Genomic DNA, 18,564 nt, shown 5'->3' with positions numbered 1-18,564 from the left:
ACACAACGTGCACTTCTGCACTTGGCAGCTGGCGCTGAAGTGTGAAGGGCTGCCGCACTTGTGACAGAGCTTAGGCTGCCCCCTGTAGAAAACGAGAATCCTATCCCAGCCGATGAAGGCAGAGGATGGAATGTGGGAAACCGTGCTTCCTAGACATTTCAACTTCACATTGAAAGTACAGGCTACCGACCAAATGCCAAATTCGTCCAGGTTTTTGGATGGTACACCCTGGACGTCCCTATACCTACTTAGCCACGTCAGAATATCAACGCAAGAAAGCGATTCATTACGGGTCAAAACGGTCACTTTCTTGACGTTGTTCTGCCGGGTTATCGCCTGAGCGAAAAAACCCTTCCAATCCGGTAAGTTCTTCACCAGCTCATACCCGGACCAGAAAAGCTCTAGGCCCTCCGGCCGGGCAAAGCTGATGTCAAACTCCCTGGAACCACAGGGATGTATCAGGGCGAAGATGTCAGCCACCCTGAAACCCATCTCAAGCAGGAGCTCCACCACGCTCTTTCTTGTAGGGCAGGCATCATTGCTTCTCCACTTGAGACAGACTACATTCCGTCTGGTCCCAGGGCCGGTTGTGGGCAGGGACCAGGTGGTCTCGCCCCCCCTTTCCTCTCGGAAAGCTCGCAGGCCGTGCCTGTCTATCCATAAGGATAGGTCCACCTTATCACCCTCTACTGTCATTGAACTCTCCCCCTTTTTCAGGGCCTCCAGGAGCCGCCGTTGCAAGTCACCAACCGCGACTCCTGGGAATGAGGAAGCCAACGAGGATAGCCCCTCCCCCCTACGGCCGCAGCCACACTGGCATAACTTCTGCCAGGTGTTACGGCCGCAGGAGGGGCAACCGAACCGGCCCCCCCACTACACTAGTACCAGATACCACGCCAGGAACCGCAGCCACCGCTTTCTCAGCGACGGTCCGCTGACCCCCAGCATCCATCCCACCTTTGGGACTAGATGCAGCACCACCACCAACACCCCTACCACCACCCTGCTCACATGCACCCTTTCTCTCTGCTGGGACAGCTGGTGCAGCAGGTGTCATTTTACGTTTATTTTTTTCTTTATTATTTCCTTTATTATTATCCTTAACATTACTTATTGCCTTATCATTTTTTACTCTACTATGATCCTTGCCACCCTCATTACCACTGGTCAAGCCCCCCCCTGCTGCCCTCGAGACCTGGGCATTGATCATGACACTCCTCCCCTCCCCAGCACTTAATTCAGCGCTGGAGGAGGAGGCAGATACAGAGGGGGCGTGTCCAGTGGCAATGTACATGGCCACTTGTTCTGGCGCAATGCACCCTTTCTTAGTGGACCGGAGCGCCGCAGTCACATTCTCCCCGGCAGCTCCGGCCCCTGGCTCTTCAAAACGCAGGCGCTTACCGCCTGCACCTGCACTCCCAGCTTCGGGAGCGCGTCCAGAAGCACGGCCGGGCACCCCCCCAGCCACGCCCGTATGCGCGCCAATAGGAGGATGCCCGGACGCACCTCCAGACACACCCCCGGCCACGCCTCCTGCTTCATTCACCGCCGCCGCCTCCCTTGATCCCCGCCGCACGTTGGCAGCTGCAGGCGGGGACCCAGAACTATCACCGCCGCGGGTAGGAGGGACGGTGACCTCATCATTACACCGCCCCAGCACCACCCCACATACCTGAACAGCAGGCAGGGCGGTAGCCAGAGCGGTGGACGGAGCGGCTGGCAGAGTGGTGGGTGGGGCCTCCCGATGTTTTTGCCCGCCCCCTCCACTTTCAACAGATGACTGCCGGATCCCGCTTTCTGCTGGCACCTCCTCCCTGCCTCCGCATGCAGGGACGGCGTCCGGCGCCATTTTGGGCTGCACAATCTCCCCGCTCCTCCGCTCAGGCACCACCTCAGATGCCGAGCCAGGGAGTTTAGCGGGATACACGCCTGGTGAAGACTTTTCAGCCTCCACCAAGCGTGTATAGACATAACGTGTCTGGATGTTTTTTTTTCCTTCTTGCTCTTCCTCTTTTTCTTGCCACTGCTCTCGTCCTCGTCCAGCAGGTCCTCTCCGAACGCAAAACCCTGAAAGTCTACCACAGGGGACTCCAACATTTTGATCTCTCTCAGTAGACCACCATCTTCATCGCTGCCCTCCATAGCTGACTCCACATCTGAAGATGGCAACGCTGGTAAGCGCAATTGTTCTTGTTCTGGCGGAATGCCACTGTACGCCTCCGTCACTGGAGTTACCGGGAGGGCCGGTTCAGATTGCAAAGTTTGGGGACCCGCCTGGGATGCCAGAGATTCAGAGTTTTCCAACTCCTCCACCTCGCTCTCCGCACCCCCGCACGGCTCCCCTCTCCTCGCAGCCTCCATCTCCCTAAATCGATCCCCGTTCAGTAGCTTGTCTCTGAAGGGCCCACTGCCCTCCAGCAACTGGTCCTGCCGCTTCAGGGAGGCCTCCAGGTCCTCTTTCAGGACCCTAATTTTTTCTCTAAGGGGGGGCCTCTTTTAATTAGAGGAGATAGTGGACCTGGCCCTCGTCTCCTTCAGATCCTTCCTTACGGCTTTGAGGTGCCGTCCCAGCTCATCGTATTCTCGCAGGTGGGCAGCTATACGAGAGCTGTAGGTGAGGGTACTCTCTCCCTCCCACCGAGACCCCCAACCTACCTGGGACGACACCTCTCGGCTTCCTGCTGGTAGCCTTTTTCCTTTTGATGTCTTCGGGTCCTCAGGGGGGACTTGGCTACCACCGCGTCCAGATGTTTTCACCCCCTCGCCGCCATCGCTCATAGTCGGTCGCCGCACGTCCATGCTCCCCTCCGACCCAAGCCGGGGAGCAGGGGCACCCTTCTGGGAGCTCATGGCCACAGGACCCCACCAGCTCCCTAGGGAGAGGCAGGGCCTGGGCTGGGGGAAAAGGTGTCACACTCCCCCGCAAGCCTGGAACTCCTCCTGGGGAGCAGATGGTAGGAAAATCCCCGGAGAGGCCTGTGCTGTGGAGGTTCAGGAGCTGCAGCAGACACACCCTTTCACTTCAGCTGCAGACACCAGACACACCCAAGCCTGAATCTCTGCTATGGGAACTCTTTTTTATTACAAAAATACAAAACCTTGCAGACAGAACATCAAACAGAACAGCTTCTCAGCTGACCCAGCCTCACTCACACTCACACCCACACCCACACTCTATAAAAACTATAAAAACTATATACAAATTATATGCAAACGCTAAAAAGAAATGAAACTTACTTAGGCTACTTTCACACTAGCGTTCGGGTGTCCGCTCGTGCGCTCCGTTTGAAGGGGCTCACGAGCGGCCCCGAACGCATCCGTCTGGCCCCAATGCATTCTCAGTGGAGGCGGATCCACTGAGAATGCATCCGCCTGCCAGCGCTCAGCCTCCGCTCCGCTCAGTGAGCGGACACCTGAACGCTGCTTGCAGCGTTCGGGTGTCCGCCTGGCCGTGCGGAGGCGAGCGGATCCGTCCAGACTTACAATGTAAGTCAATGGGGACGGATCCGCTTGAAGATGACACCATATGGCTCAATCTTCAAGCGGATCCGTTCCCCATTGACTTTCAATGTAAAGTCTGAACGGATCCGCTCAGGCTACTTTCAGACTTAGAAAATTTTCTAAGTTATAATGCAGACGGATCCGTTCTGAACGGATGCGAACGTCTGCATTATCGGAGCGGATCCGTCTGATGAAACATCAGACGGATCCGCTCCGAACGCTAGTGTGAAAGTAGCCTTAGCCGGTTCAGCTGTAAAACCCAAACCAAAGAAAAACTTGACTACTCGTCAATAAAACGAAAACGCAAAAAAAATACTATTCTTGCCTATAAAACAATAATAATAATAAAAATAAAACAAACAAACACAAAAACAATTATTATTATTTATTTTCCCCCCATCACCCAATCTTTTTTTAAATTTTTTAAATCTTTTTAAATTTATTTATTTATTTATTTATTTATTTTCCCACTTCTTTCCACACAAAAAAAAAACAACCTTTTAACTTCCCTAATCTAGCCCTAACCCCCACTACCTACTCCATCACCCCTCACCCATCACACAAGGCTGACCTCCGCCTCACGTCTCTTTCGTGTCCGCACAGTCCGAGTCCAGCCCTACCTCCACCACCCACATCTAGCCCCTCGCCCCATGTCCTCCCATGTCCGCATAGTCCAGGGCTAGATGCAGGCCTCCCCATTTCAAAACACACATAAAACACATAAAGGCACAAATAAAAGACCCCTTCCCTCACCCACCCAACCTACCTAGCCCCAACTCATCCTATCTTAATAAACAACATAACTACTTAACACACACTGCAAAATATACAAGACTACCCGAAGGCCCAAGTTCGGTCTCTGTAAGCCTTTCTTCAAGGCTCAACATCCCACAAAACAAAAATCTATGGTGAAAGCATCAGCCCACAACCAGGAAACGTATGACTAGGCTAGGGTACGCTAAAAGCAAAGCCTCTCCAGAGGAGAGAGGCCCTACTGGTACCCAGTCTCTCATACTCCAAAGAACGCACCTTCACCAGGCCACCCAGAATGTTCCTACATACCACATCCACTGGGAGGACTTTCTGCTGCGTTGAAACTAAGCACCGTGCATTCCACGTGTAGAACCTAACCACTATAGTAACTAAAAAACATGTGCACAGGTCCCTTCTACCAATGTCTCTGAGCACTCCATAGGCCCACTCCGCGTAGGAGAGGCTGGCTAGCCTAGGCCAGCCAATGGAAGCTCCCACCCGGTGGTATACCTCTGTATTAAAGGGACACTGAAGCAGGAAGTGGTCCATACTTTCCAGTATGGAGCCACACTCCTCCCGGGGACAACCCCTTTCATTAGAGTTCCTGTACTTCAAGTTGTCCCTCACATACAGCCTCCCGTGAAAGCAGCGCCAAGCCAAGTCCCAAAACTTCAAGGGGATCCTTGCAGAATTTAGCAACTGTAACCCCTTGTCTAGATCCCGGCTTGGGCAATCCCTGAGGGCCAGGGGCTTCTGGAAGTGGGACAACAAGACCCTCTCGTCAAGGGACCTCCTTGACAGAGTCCTGATCTCCCTCACCTCCAAACCCCACCGGCGGATCACCTTCAGAATCGGGGTGACGTAAGTCGGAAGATATCCGTGAGGCGTACGTAAGTCCTTCACTTGCCCTCCTGTCTCCCATTCCTGGAAGAAAGGCCGAAACCACCCCCGGCAGGAGACTACCCACGGAGAAGCCCTCTCCATCCAGAGGTTCACCAGATTCGCTTTAACAAAGGTGTTTACAAGAAAAACCACGGGGTTGACCATAGATAACCCCCCTAGTCTCCTCGTGCGGTAAGTCACTTCTCTCTTGATCAGGTTCAGTCTATTCCCCCATAAGAGCTGGAAGAACAGACCATAAACCCGAGTCCAGAGAGGCTCTGGCAAGATACACACGCTACCCAAATAGATAAGCAAAGGGAGTAAGTAGGCCTTGGTCAGGTTTACCCTTTCCCTGAGGGTCAAAGACCAACCCTTCCACTGGTCGACCTTCTGAGCGGCGATCTTAAGCCTGTCGTCCCAATTTTGAGTGGGATAATCCCCATGGCCAAAATGGATGCCTAGGACTTTGGCTGACGACTTGGGCCCTGGGAGGGTGTCTGGGAGATCAAAAACTGGATCACCCCCTCCCAGCCAGAGACTCTCACACTTATCCCGATTGATCATGGACCCAGATGCCTCCGAGTAGCAATCCACTTCAGACATCACGTACTCCGCCTCCCCTCTTGAGGATACGAAAATGGTGACATCGTCAGCGTACGCCACTACCCTCAGAGTGGCTTCCGGCGCCGCCCGAACCATCCCGACTCCCGCCAACGGTCCACGATCGATCCGCTTAAGAAAGGGATCAATCGCGAACACGTATAAAAGCGGGCTCAAAGGACAACCCTGGCGGACGCCAGACCCAACTTCAAAAGAGCAGCCAGACCAACCGTTCACAAGCGGGAAACTCTCTGCCCCTGCATACAAGATCTTTAACCAATCGACAAACCCCCCTGGCAGGCCATACTTCAGAAGGACCGACCAGAGGTACTCATGGTTCACCCGATCAAACGCCTTTGCTTGATCTAAGGACAGCATGTACCCCCTCCAGTAGCCTGCTCTACTCTGCTCCACTGCCTCTCGGACACCGAGTACAGCACTCAAAGTGCTGCGGCCTGGAACCGAGCAATGCTGAGCCACCGAAAGGAGTTGGGGTGCAAATTTCACGAGCCTATTAAAAAGTATCTTGGCCAGAATCTTTCTGTCCGTATTAAGAAGTGCTATGGGACGCCAGTTCTCAATACGGCTCGGATCCTTACCCTTTGATAGAAGGATCAGAGCTGACCTCCTCATTGACCGAGGCAGAGTGCCCGAGGATAAACACTCATTGAATACCTCAGTCAAGAGGGGACATAAAGAGTCCTTAAAGGTCTTATAAAACTCGGATGTTAAGCCATCCGGGCCTGGCGACTTCTTCAGAGCTAACCCTTCCACCGCCAGGATAACTTCCTCCTTCCTGATCTCTTCTACCAAACCGTCAAAAGAGAGGTGAGCTCCTGACTCCAGGGGTGACTCCAGCCAGGAAAGCCGACATCATGTCCCGATCCAGATCCCTCCTCCCCAAGAGGCACGAGTAAAAGGATCTGACGACTTCCAGGATCCCTGATCTGGACCTGTTCAGAGACCCCGTACTATCGACCAGTCCCGTCACTAACTTACTCTTCACTGACATCTTACAATTTCTGTAGGGGTCAGGCGAGCGGTACCTCCCGAAGTCCCTCTCAAAAACTAAAGATGTGTGCCTATCATACTGGCACCTCTTGAGCAAAGATTTCACCCTGGAGATATCCTCGCGGCTACCACCAGTCGAGACCAGATGCTCGAGTTTCCTCCTCAGACCCTGATACAAGCGGTACCTGTCCAGGGACCTGAGGCTCGAGAGCCGGCGGAAGAACTTTGCAGCCCGATCTATGAATATCTCCCACCACTCTGACCTAGTATCACAGAGATCCAGTAAAGGTACCTGACTCTGAAGGAAGTCCTCAAAGGATTGTCTCACCTCTGCTTCCTCCAAGACACCCGAATTCAGCTTCCAATAACCTCTTCCCATTTGGGGGGATTCTGAAATATTCAGAGAAAACATAATCAAACAGTGATCGGAAAATTCCACCTCCACAACCCTTAAGGGCGAAAAGGTAGCCTCCTCCTTCAAATAAAACCTATCTATTCTAGACCTGACCTTACTACCTCTATAGAAAGTGAAACCCCCGTGGCCTTGGGTATGCCTAATGTGGACATCCTCCAGACGAGCCTCACTAGCTACTCTATTCAGAAAAATGCTATCATAAGTCAGCCGTTTTCTGGTGCCTCCCCTGTCTTGGGGTCTTGTGACAGTATTAAAGTCCCCACCAAAAACCACCTGCCGGCTTGTAAAAAGGAAAGGCTTAATCCTCATAAAGAGACATTCCCTGTCCCACCTGGACTGGGGCCCGTAGATATTAATCAGGCGCAGTTCCTGTCCCTTCATGAGGATGTCCAAGATCAAACACCTCCCCATTTCTAATTCAATTACTCGTCGGCATTCTACCGGTGCGGTAAAAAGGACCGCCACTCCGCTGTACGGCTCAGCCGCAAGAGACCAGTAGGAGGGCCCTGGTCTCCACTCCCTCTTGGCTTTATAAGTCGCTGCCAAATCTGGCAGCCTGGTCTCTTGCAAAAACAAAATGTCAGCTTCAACACGGCTGAGAAAATCGAAGGCTGTGAAACGAGCCGCATCCGACTTAATGCTGGCGACATTAATGGTCGCCAGAGTCAGCAGAGCGGGTACCGCCATAAAGAGCAATTAAATTAGATGGCCTTCTTCCCATCCTTCTCCCCCCTCCCGGGGCTGCCTTCTAGAGCAGCACGACCTCTCTTGAGGGAGATAGTGGTATCCATCTCTGCCACCACCACCTCCCTCTGCGCACCACTCCTGGCTTTCTCGGTCTCAGGGCCCGCTTTTGCCACCCCTCCTGAGGACCTTGCATCCCCACCAGAGGGGGGCGCGGGGCCCCCTGAAGGCTCTCCCTCCTTCGCCCCGGCCCCTCACCTTCAACCCCCTCCTCAGCTTAGGAGGCAGAGGTCTCATCCAAGATGAGGTACCGGTTGGAGAGCTCCAGAGGGGAGCCGGTTACACCTTCCTTGGCGACTTTGGTCGGGCTAGATCTTTTTTTAGTACGCCGTTTCCGTTTACTTTGGGACTCTGCCCCACTACCCTCTGCAGCACTTTCGTAGTGCGAGGACAGAGTCTCTTCGGCCCGGTCCAGTCTCTCAATCTCTTCCTCCAGCTCGTTGCCCCCTAGGGTCTCGGATTCAGGAGGGGCAGTCGCTTGGGAAGGAGTGGGCATCACCCCAGGACGGGGTTCCTCCCCCTCCCGCTCTGCCTGACGCCTCTCTGCCCGCCTCTGCCGGGACGGGTTGTTCCGGTTCCTCACTGACCCCTTAACTCCACTGCTTTTGCCAGTACCCGCCTCAGCCGAAGGGACCTCCCGGCCCGCTCCTGCATGAGCTCGGGCCGCATTGGCCTCAGAGAAAGGACAGCGACTGAAGGGGTGCCCGAGCTCCCCACACAGGTTGCATCTAATCTCCTCACAAGATGCAGCAAGATGACCTGTCCCCCCACACAACGCGCACTTCTGCACTTGGCAGCTGGCGCTGAAGTGTGTGGGGCTGCCGCACTTGTGACAGAGCTTAGGCTGCCCCCTGTAGAAAACCAAGATCCTGTCTCGGCCGATAAAGGCAGATGATGGAATGTGGGAAACTGTACTGCCCAGATGCCTAAGCTTGATATTAAACGTCCAGGCACCCGACCAAATGCCAAACTCGTCCAGGTTTTTAGCTGGTATTCCCTGGACCTCTCCGTACCTTCCCAGCCAGGTCATGATGTCAATACAAGAGAGCGACTCGTTACGGGTCAGAACGGTCACTCTCTTGACCTTACTCTGGCGGGTTATCGCTTTTGCAACGAAACCACGCCAGTCCGGCATGTTCTTCACCAGCTCATATCCGGACCAGAAGAGCTCAAGCCCCTCCGGCCGGACAAAGCTGATGTCAAACTCCTTGGAGCCAAAAGGATGGATCAAGGCAAAGATGTCAGTAGCCTTGAAACCCATCCCAAGCAGGAGCTCCACTACCCTCTTTCTAGTAGGGCAAGCTTCATCGCTACTCCACTTGAGACAGACCACATTCCGTCTGGCTCCAGGGCCGGTTGTGGGTGAAGAGCCGGTGGTCTCGCCCCCGTTCTGTTCTCGGAAGGTCCGAACGCCATGTCTGTTGAACCAGAATGAACATTCCACCTTCTCTCCCTCTACAGAAAAGGAGCTCTCCCCCTTTTTGAGGGCCTCCATCAGTCGCCGCTGCAAGTCACCATTACCCGGCCCTGAGAGTGAGGAAGCCAAAGAGGCCAGCCCCTCCCCCCCTACGGCCGCAGCCACACTGGCATAACTTCTGCCAGGCGCCACGGACGCAGGAGGGGCAGCAGAACCGGCTCCCCCCCCTCTACCTGCCTCAACTGTCGCACTGGATCCCTCTGAGGGGGCCACACGGGGGAACCACGCCACTTTTCCAGCAGCAGGGCAACCCCCCGCATTCACCCCCCCATCGGGACCCGGAGCGACCCCTAAACTAACACCCCCTCCACAACCCTTTTGGGTGACCACTTTTTCAGTAGTCACCTTTACAGGGACTATCTCAATCACATCAGACCCCATACACACTGCTGGGCCAGCTGACACTTTATTTACATCATTTACATTGCTTTTATTTATATTGCTTTTATTTATATCATCACTTTTATCCTTTTTACCCTTCTTATCCTTCCCTCCGCTACCACCTCTGCTACCACCTGCCCCACACAGAACCTGGGCACTGGTGGTCACTACCCCCACCTCCCCCGCGCTTGATTCAGCGCTGGGGGCGGGGGCAGAGGCAGAAGCGGAGGGAATGACACCGGTGGCCACATAGGCGGCCATGGAGGAGGGGGGGACACATCCCCTCCTCCTAACAATTGTTCTTCTTGAGAAGCGCCGTGCCGTGGCACCACTGCGCTCGGAAGCCGATGCTTTTTACTCCCAAATTGTCCTTTAGGAGCGCTCTCAATCTCATCCAGGGACACACCGACAGACACGCTCCCCGGCCCGCCCACCACCCCCGTAGCACCGCTCTCCGCCACCAACACTGTGGCGCAGGAGGGCGGAGCAACGGGCACCACCGGAGCAGCGGGACCGGAGGAGAAAACAGGGAAACCTGGAGCCTTCTTTATGGGAGAGAGCGGAGGAGCGCCGGCCACGGCAGCCGCCCCCACCACGTCACTCCGCCGCAGGTCCACCACACACCCATTCAGCGTGTTTAGGACCGCGGCGGGGACGGGCGGGGTTAGCCGCGTCACCGGAAAGCCCCCTCCACCCTCCGAACTCGCCGCCCTCAATGCCTGCGTGTTGGACTTTTCAGTCCCTCCTTCTCTCGGGCCGCCCCCACTACTGCAAGTGAGGACGGCGTCCTCCGCCATCTTGGACACCTCGTGTTTTTTCTCCCCACTTCCGTCGCCCGGTTCCACAGCAGATACCGGGGCTGGGAGGATGGTGGGGGTTGCAATCCAAGCAGCCTTTTCAGCCTGCCCGGATTTCTGGGGGTGAGAAACATACACATATCTCACCTCCACTCTGCTTTTTTCTTTCTTCTTTTTTCCCTTCTTTTTTTTCTTTTCAATATCATCATCCTCATCTGGAAGTTCTTCTCCAAACAAAAAACTGCCTTCGTGGAGCCGGGGTGACTCCAGGCGTTTAATCTCAGCCATGAGCCCTCCCCCGACTCCACTACTTCCACTTTCAAATTCATCTTCTGAGCTTGTGAGAGGCAGGCACACCTGTTCAGCTGTAATCCCAGTGTCCATGGCCTGTGTTATGTCCCCTGGACACTCTGTGTCTCTCAGGTACTGCTGGCAATGCTGCCAGTATCTGCTCAGCAAGTTACACACACAGGCCGATGTACTACTTAACCAGAGCAAGGTTTATTACTCAGAACATTATGGCATTCTTACATGGAGGAGTCTTATTCCAAACAGCTTCTGTCCTTATCAGATGTAATCCCTTCTCAGCCTCATGTGTCTGCTTCCAGTTCCCCTCACACACCGTCTGACTTCCTGGTACAGCTCCTCCTCCCCCATCATGCATCAGGAGAAAGAGGCTAAAGGTCACAGTGATCTATCACACCTCCTTTCCTTCCCAAAAAAAAAAAAAAACATAACAAGAGAACAAAATGTTGAACACATAACATAACAAGGCAAGCGAGATCAGTTCAGCAAGTAGTATCTCCAACTCAGTTCTGTGATTTCCGCAGCACTTCATGAGCCCTTTGTCTCTGTTCCCTGACCTCCAATGTGTCCCGTAAGATTTCAGCACTTTGCCAGCGAGGCGTTTGATGTCTTTGACGGGTAGACTTACGCAGAGGCACAGCACCGGGAGGGATAGAGTCAGTCAAGGGTTCTGGAGATGTCAGTGGGCGTCCCACAGACAAATCAGTCTCTGTAACTCCAGGCACATGTCCGGGCTCCTCAGGAATATGGTCACCAACCAGTTCAGGGTTTGGTTGTAAACTTGTGGGATCATGCCAGATACCATGCCATATGTCACCAGCAGAGTTCAGAGTAGACTCTGGTGGGTGGTTAGAAAGAGGGGTCGGTTTTGTCACTAGTGGCCGGCAAATGCGTTTCCTCAATTGTGAAAGGTGTCGCCGAACACAAATGCCTTCCTCCAGGCGGACAAGGTACATTCTTCTGCCAAGAGTTCCATCAATAACGCCCGGAAGCCAAGGAGGCAAAGCTCTATAATTCCGAGACCATACAAGATCACCGGCACGGAATCCCAGACGGCCCGGCGGAGGAGGTGTTGGTGACTGTTCCTGCGGACGAACTAAATCAAGTTTGGTGCGGAGATGCCTGCCAAACATAAGAAAAGCCGGTGACAGCCCAGTAGTAGCGTGTTTCGTGTTACGGTACATGATCAAGAATTCCAGCAGCTTCTCTTCTGACAGTCCAACCTGGTCCAGAGTGGACAGTAAGTGCTTCTTAAATGTCTGCACAAATCGTTCTGCCAGCCCATTTGAAGCTGGATGATAAGGAGCTGTTTTGTAGTGTTGGACGCCCAAGCCACTAAGGAAGGATTGAAACTCATGCGATGTAAATTGAGTTCCATTGTAGGAGACTATGGCTGTTGGCAAGCCATATTGAGCAAAGAGCTTCCTTAAGACTAGAATGGTAGCAGCTGAGGTAATAGAAGGCATTAGAAAAACCTCCGGCCATTTTGAATGCGCATCTACCACGATCAAATACATTTTACCCTGGATGGGGCCAGCAAAATCAAGATGGAGTCTGGACCACGGTTCTGTTGGCCATGGCCAAGGTTGCAGGGTTCCTCTCTTTTGGGGTCGCTGGGCTTGACAGCACCCAGGACATTGAGCAACATAATCTTCAATTGCTGTATCCATTTGTGGCCACCAAACATAGCTCCGGGCTCGCTGCTTCATGCGCACCACACCAGGATGGCCTTCATGCAGTATCCTTAGCATGGTTGATTGCAAGTACTGGGGTACAATCACTCTATTGCCCCATTGTAGGCAACCAGTATTAGTCACAAGCTCACATTTTCTGGCAAAGTACGGACGAAATTCACCTGAAACTCTCTCTGGCCATACAGTCTGAACATAAGAGAATATCTGAGACAGGAAAGGATCTGTGGCTGTATGTCTGGCAATCAGGGAGGTGGACATGCAAGATTGTGGCCTGTGTACTTCCACTACACGTACCTCTCTTAGTGGGTGGTCATCTCTTAGTGGCAATCTGGAAAAAGCATCTGCATTGCCATGGGTATCATGGGAGCGGTATCTGATAGAATAAGCATAAGCTCCTAAAAATAAAGCATACCTTTGTAAGCGAGATGCAGTTGTTGTAGAAATTCCTTTCTGAGGGTTCAGTATTGACAACAGAGGTTTGTGGTCAGTAATAAGTGTGAACTCCCGACCATAGATGTACGCGTGAAATTTTTTTGTGGCCCATACAATGGCCAAAGCTTCCTTGTCAATCTGGGAGTAGTTTTGTTCCGCTGAGGTTAAAGACCTGGAGGCAAAAGAAATGGGGCGCTCCGTGCCATCCGGCATGACATGGGAAAGCACGGCACCCAGTCCATAAGGCGAGGCATCACAAGCCAGGATGACGGGTTTCTTTAAATCATAGTGGACCAGAACTCGAGAAGATAGAATGAGTTCTTTAGAAAGCCGAAAAGCTTCTTCACATTTGTCTGTCCATATCCATTTAGCTCTTGCATCCAGTAAGCGATGTAATGGGTAGAGCTGGTGTGCTAGGTTCGGCAAGAAACGGTGGTAGTAATTTAGGAGGCCAAGGTAAGACCTGAGCTGGGTGACATTCCGGGGGGTAGGGGCATGGGTAAGGGCTTTAACCTTTTCTTCAGTAGTGTGTAACCCATGTCGGTCCACCGTGTGGGCACAAAACTCCAGCTGAGACTTGAGAAATTCGCATTTTGAAAGATTGACACGTAAACCATACTTTTGGAGTCTCTCTAGCACAGCTTCAACATTCTTTCTGTGTTCTTCATCAGTGGGACCAGTGATGAGCATGTCATCCAGTAGACATTGGGTGAAAGGTATTCCTGCCAGTACCTCATCCATGATCCGCTGCCAGATGGCTGGAGCTGGGGCTATGCCAAAAACCATGCGGTTATACTGGAATAATCCTTTATGAGTGTTAATGGTCAACAGATGGCGTGAATCTGGGTGTACTTGCAGTTGCAGGTAAGCTTGCTTTAAGTCTATTTTTGTAAACTTTTGCCCCCCAGCCAGTGAGCCAAATAAATCTTCAAGTCGAGGCAATGGGTATTGATCCACAAGAAGTTGGTTGTTCAGAGCTACCCTGAAATCACCACAAATCCTAATGTCTCCATTCTTTTTCTTGACAGGCACAATTGGTGATGCCCATTCACTTCTATCCACTTTCGTTATGATCTTTTCAGCCAATAGGTGGTCCAGCTCTGCTTCCACTTTTTTCCGCAAGGCAAAAGGTACTGATCTTGCCTTACAAAAACGAGGTGTAGCACCAGGCTTCAAGAGGAGGTGGGCCATCTTTCCTTTTACGGTGCCCAAAGAGTCCTCAAAAACCTCTTTAAAACGTGACTTCAGGGATTCAACCCAATGGTCTACTTTAGAAAGCAATGTACATTGGGCAATGGTAAAAGGAGGCATGCCCAGGGCTTTGATCCAGTCCCTTCCATACAGCGGAGGACCTCCATTCCTTACAACATAAAGGCGTAGACTTTGACTGCGGTTGCCTAATGTAACAAGGGGTTTTACATAACCCAAGGGCTGTAGTAGTTCCTTGCTGTAGGTTTGTAGTGTGAGCTTTGTAGGTTTTAGCGGCAGGGACAGACCCGATGCCTTTAAATCAGTCCATGAAATGACAGACACAGCTGCCCCTGTATCAACATCCATGGAGACAGGACAGCCATTGAGTGTGACATCCACTTTAATCGCAGGAGTACTCCCAGTTACTCGAAACAGTCCAACATGCTGGACACATGTCTCCTCATCAGAGCTAAAACCGTTATTGTCCATATCCACACGGAATGTCTGTTTACGTCTATCTTTTGTGGTAGCGTTCGGGGAGCGAGAGCTGCGGCAAACGCGCCCAATATGACCAGTCTTTCCACAGCGAAAACAAACGACATCCTTGAACTTGCAAGCCGGCGCACTGTGAGTAGTGTTACCACAACGGTAGCAAGTCGGGGTCCCAGAGACAGAAGAATTAGGGTGGCGAGGTTTAAGCTGAGTGGCAGGGGACGGGCGTCTCGAGCGTTGAGTGATAGCAGTGTGGAATATTTCCTCACCCTGGCTTGCAGGAGTTGTAGGTGGTGCCTTCAGTAGGGTGGCGTCCCGTGTTGCCAACTCCATGACCGTAGCAAGGTCAGTGGCTTTCGTCAGAGTCAAGTCGGGTTCTGTGAGTAAACGTTTCTGTATGGCTGGGTCGCAGAGTCCCATGACGAACATGTCACGGAGAGCCGTCTGTAGGTAGTCTCCAAACTGACAAGTGGCAGCTAGTTTACGTAAAGCAATGATATATGTCTTTATATCCTCCCCGGCCTGCTGCCTTCTACTGTAGAATTTAAACCGCTCTGCGATTTCTAACGGCTTCGGGTTGTAGTGTGTATGTAGCGTCTGAATTAACTCAGGCAGGGACTTAGAGGCTGGCTTGTCTGGAGAAACAAGGTCTCTGAGGGTTCCATATGCAGCTTGACCCAATGCAGTGAGAAAAACTGCAACTTTCTTTTCAACAGTCACATTATTTGCTTCCATATACTGTTCCAGCCTCTCCACCCAGGAGATCCATGACTCAGCTGCAGGATCAAATGGTTGAATAAACCCTATGAAGGCCATGTGTGCTAAAATCCACAATCCTCGTCGCCACTGTTATGTCCCCTGGACACTCTGTGTCTCTCAGGTACTGCTGGCAATGCTGCCAGTATCTGCTCAGCAAGTTACACACACAGGCCGATGTACTACTTAACCAGAGCAAGGTTTATTACTCAGAACATTATGGCATTCTTACATGGAGGAGTCTTATTCCAAACAGCTTCTGTCCTTATCAGATGTAATCCCTTCTCAGCCTCATGTGTCTGCTTCCAGTTCCCCTCACACACCGTCTGACTTCCTGGTACAGCTCCTCCTCCCCCATCATGCATCAGGAGAAAGAGGCTAAAGGTCACAGTGATCTATCACAACATCACAGCCTGCTCCTCTTTCTCTGTCTTTCTCTCTGCCTTTTTCTCTGCCTCTGGTTCTTCCTCATCGTCTGGGGGGTCAGCCATTTGCAGACTTCCCTTGGCCATGACGAAAAATCTTTCCTCGTTTTCAAGTTTTTCTTGGAAGGGACTACTACTTTCCAGTATAATTGCCCTCCTTGCTTCCATTTGTTTTATCTTTTCTTTTAGGACCTTTATCTTCTCTGATATCTCAGGTCTTTTATTTTTTGAAGCCTTGTCCGCCTTTACTCTTTCCAGCTTTATGTCGCTTCTGAGCTTTTTTAAGGCTTTGCCAGCGTCTTCATATTCCCTGAGGTAGGCCGCAATACGGGAGCTGTACATGGAGACCGATTCCTGGGGCCTTTTGATGCCCCAGTCAGTCTCCATCCTCCCTGGCCCACCCCAAGGAACACTCCGCTCACCTGCAGGGTTACCATCCACCCTCCCGGACTTGCTGGTGGTCTTCACAGCCCCGCTCCCAGGGGCTGCAGGGGACACCACAGCATGACCCTTGCTCGATCTTCTGACCGCTGAGACGGATGATGGTGCAGAGGCCGGTAACTCGCCTCCCCTACCTCCCGCCGGCCTACCCCGGGAAGCAGGATCCTGTGTCCCAACTGGAGACATAGCTCCAGGCCTCCACCAACTCCCTAAGGAGAGGCAGGGCCTGGGCTGGGGAGAGGTGTTGAAAACTCCCCGCAAGCCTGGAGCTCCTCCTGGGGAGCAGATGTTAGAAAACTCCCCAGAGAGGCCCGCACTGGAAGTTCCAGGAGCTTAGTGGAAACACCTCCTCACTCTGTGGCTGCAGGAACCAGACACGCCCCAGGCTGATTCTCTGCTATGGGACCTCTCTCCTCTGTCTGTGTGCCGGGGCCTAAAAATATCTGACAGTGGCCTGTTCCAGTGGTGGGTGACGTGAAGCCTGATTCTCTGCTATGCCATGAAGCCTGATTCTCTGCAATGGGACCTCTCTTCTCTGTCTGGGTGCCGGGGCCTAAATATCTGACAATGGCCTGTTCCAGTGGTGTGTGACGTGAAGCCTAATTCTCTGCTATGACATGAAGCCTGATTCTCTGCCATGAGACCTCTATCTAATTGATATTGGTTAATTTTAATTTATTTTATTTTTATTTTAATTCATTTCCCTATCCACATTTGTTTGCAGTGGATTTACCTACATTTTGCTGCCTTTTGCAGCCCTCTAGCCCTTTCCTGGGCTATTTTACAGCCTTTTTAGTGCCGAAAAGTTCGGGTCCCTATTGACTTCAATGGGGTTCGGGTTCGGGGCAAAGTTCGGGTCGAGTTCGGATCCTGAACCCGAACATTTCCGGTAAGTTTGGCCGAACTTCTCGAACCCGAACATCTAGGTGTTCGCTCAACTCTACTAATGAAGTGAAAATATTTTTACGTCCTAACCAGGAAAGTGTCTGGAGGTGTAGGTTATTTAATTGATTTTGCATGGATTGTAATAATGGGACAATTTTTCGCTTTATAAGACGCACTTTTTCCCCCTCCAAAGTGGAGGGAAAAAGTTAGTGCGTCTTATAAAACGAATGTGGCCGAAATGTGTAACTTAATTCAGCTCAGGAGCTCTCACTAACTGTTCCTGAGCTGCCATATAACAATGGGAGAACAGGTGGGGGGACGGACAGGAGAACGGGTGGGCAGCACTCACGGTACCCTTCAGTGAATCCGCCAGCCTGTGCATACGTTTTGGCACTAAGCAGCGGGCTGGCGGTTTCACTGATGACCAAGTGCTGCGCCCGATCTCCTCCATGTGAGCTGGTCCTGGAGTGTCCGGACCGGTACCGTAACTGTCTGCAGGCTGGCAACATCTCTGTATGCCACATAGTGCCGCCAGCCTGAGTAGTACAGTGCCGCCCCACAAGCCCCCCCCCCCCCCCCGGCAGTTACCGTACTCCTCACCTCCTCCTTCCTCCATGTAGTCCCAGTGTCCTGCAGGCTGGCAGCATCTCTTTATGCCATATAGTGCCGCCAGCCTGTGTAGTACAGCGCCGCCCCTCAAGCCCCCCCCCCCCGGCAGTTACTCCTCACCTCCTCCTTCCTCGATGTCGTCCCAGTGTCCTGCAGGCTGGCGGCATCTCTGTATCCCATGTAGTGCCGCCAGACTGCTGGTATCCAGGGTAACAGGGGGAGGGGCTACCACCTTTAACTCACCCTTGGCCCCTTTACCCAACCTTGACCCATAACAAAAGACACCGACAACTGTATCACTTTATTGATGGATGGTGATCGGCCACAGCTTCTTTATTAAAGCGGCAAACCTTAATAAACCATAATATCGGAACGGTATGCCAAAGGCTGGACTCCCAGCGGGCAAGTTAAACCGTAATCATCAGAGCTGTCTGCCAACCGCTGGACTCCCAGCGGGCAGTTACTCCATCTGCTACCACCATATCTCCGCTGTACTCAAATGCCGCCAGCTGTGACTTCATAAACTCGACCAAAATTCGCAGCTCTCCAAAGCCGGAATCATCGGAGCAATATCCAAAACCGCTGGACTCCCAGCAGGGTCTCTTAAAAATAGAAAAAACAAAACAGAATAACCAAGTATCCATAACTGAACAGAACCGTGCACTTCGACCCGCCTCCCAAGAATAACCGCAAAGGGAGGGAGGGAGGGCCAATCTGCTTCCACTTGCAAGAGGAAGTGACCAGGACAGAGAGGAGGTATATGTAACCTTCA

The 18,564-nt window shown here is 52.4% G+C and overlaps 1 protein-coding gene across 1 annotated transcript in view; it reads right to left on the bottom strand.

Moving 5' to 3' along the window:
- LOC120978059 overlaps window positions 1-14,581 on the bottom strand; it is a 14,883-nt gene extending 302 nt beyond the window's left edge. The window contains exons 1-5 of the mRNA XM_040406298.1: window positions 12,856-14,581; window positions 11,425-12,747; window positions 10,059-10,678; window positions 1,975-2,479; window positions 1,507-1,672 (exon numbers count right to left, since the gene is read on the bottom strand). Coding sequence (XP_040262232.1) covers window positions 1,507-1,672; window positions 1,975-2,479; window positions 10,059-10,678; window positions 11,425-12,747; window positions 12,856-14,550 — 4,309 coding nt within the window. The 5' untranslated portion in view covers window positions 14,551-14,581. The remainder of the gene's footprint in view (window positions 1-1,506; window positions 1,673-1,974; window positions 2,480-10,058; window positions 10,679-11,424; window positions 12,748-12,855) is intronic.
- Window positions 14,582-18,564: the final 3,983 nt, after the last annotated feature.

This window comes from Bufo bufo, chromosome 8 (assembly GCF_905171765.1).
Source record: "Bufo bufo chromosome 8, aBufBuf1.1, whole genome shotgun sequence".
In the NCBI taxonomy this organism is placed as follows: Eukaryota; Metazoa; Chordata; class Amphibia; order Anura; family Bufonidae; genus Bufo; species Bufo bufo.
Note: the sequence above shows the minus strand (reverse complement) of the source record. Positions and strands in the feature narration are given on the sequence as shown.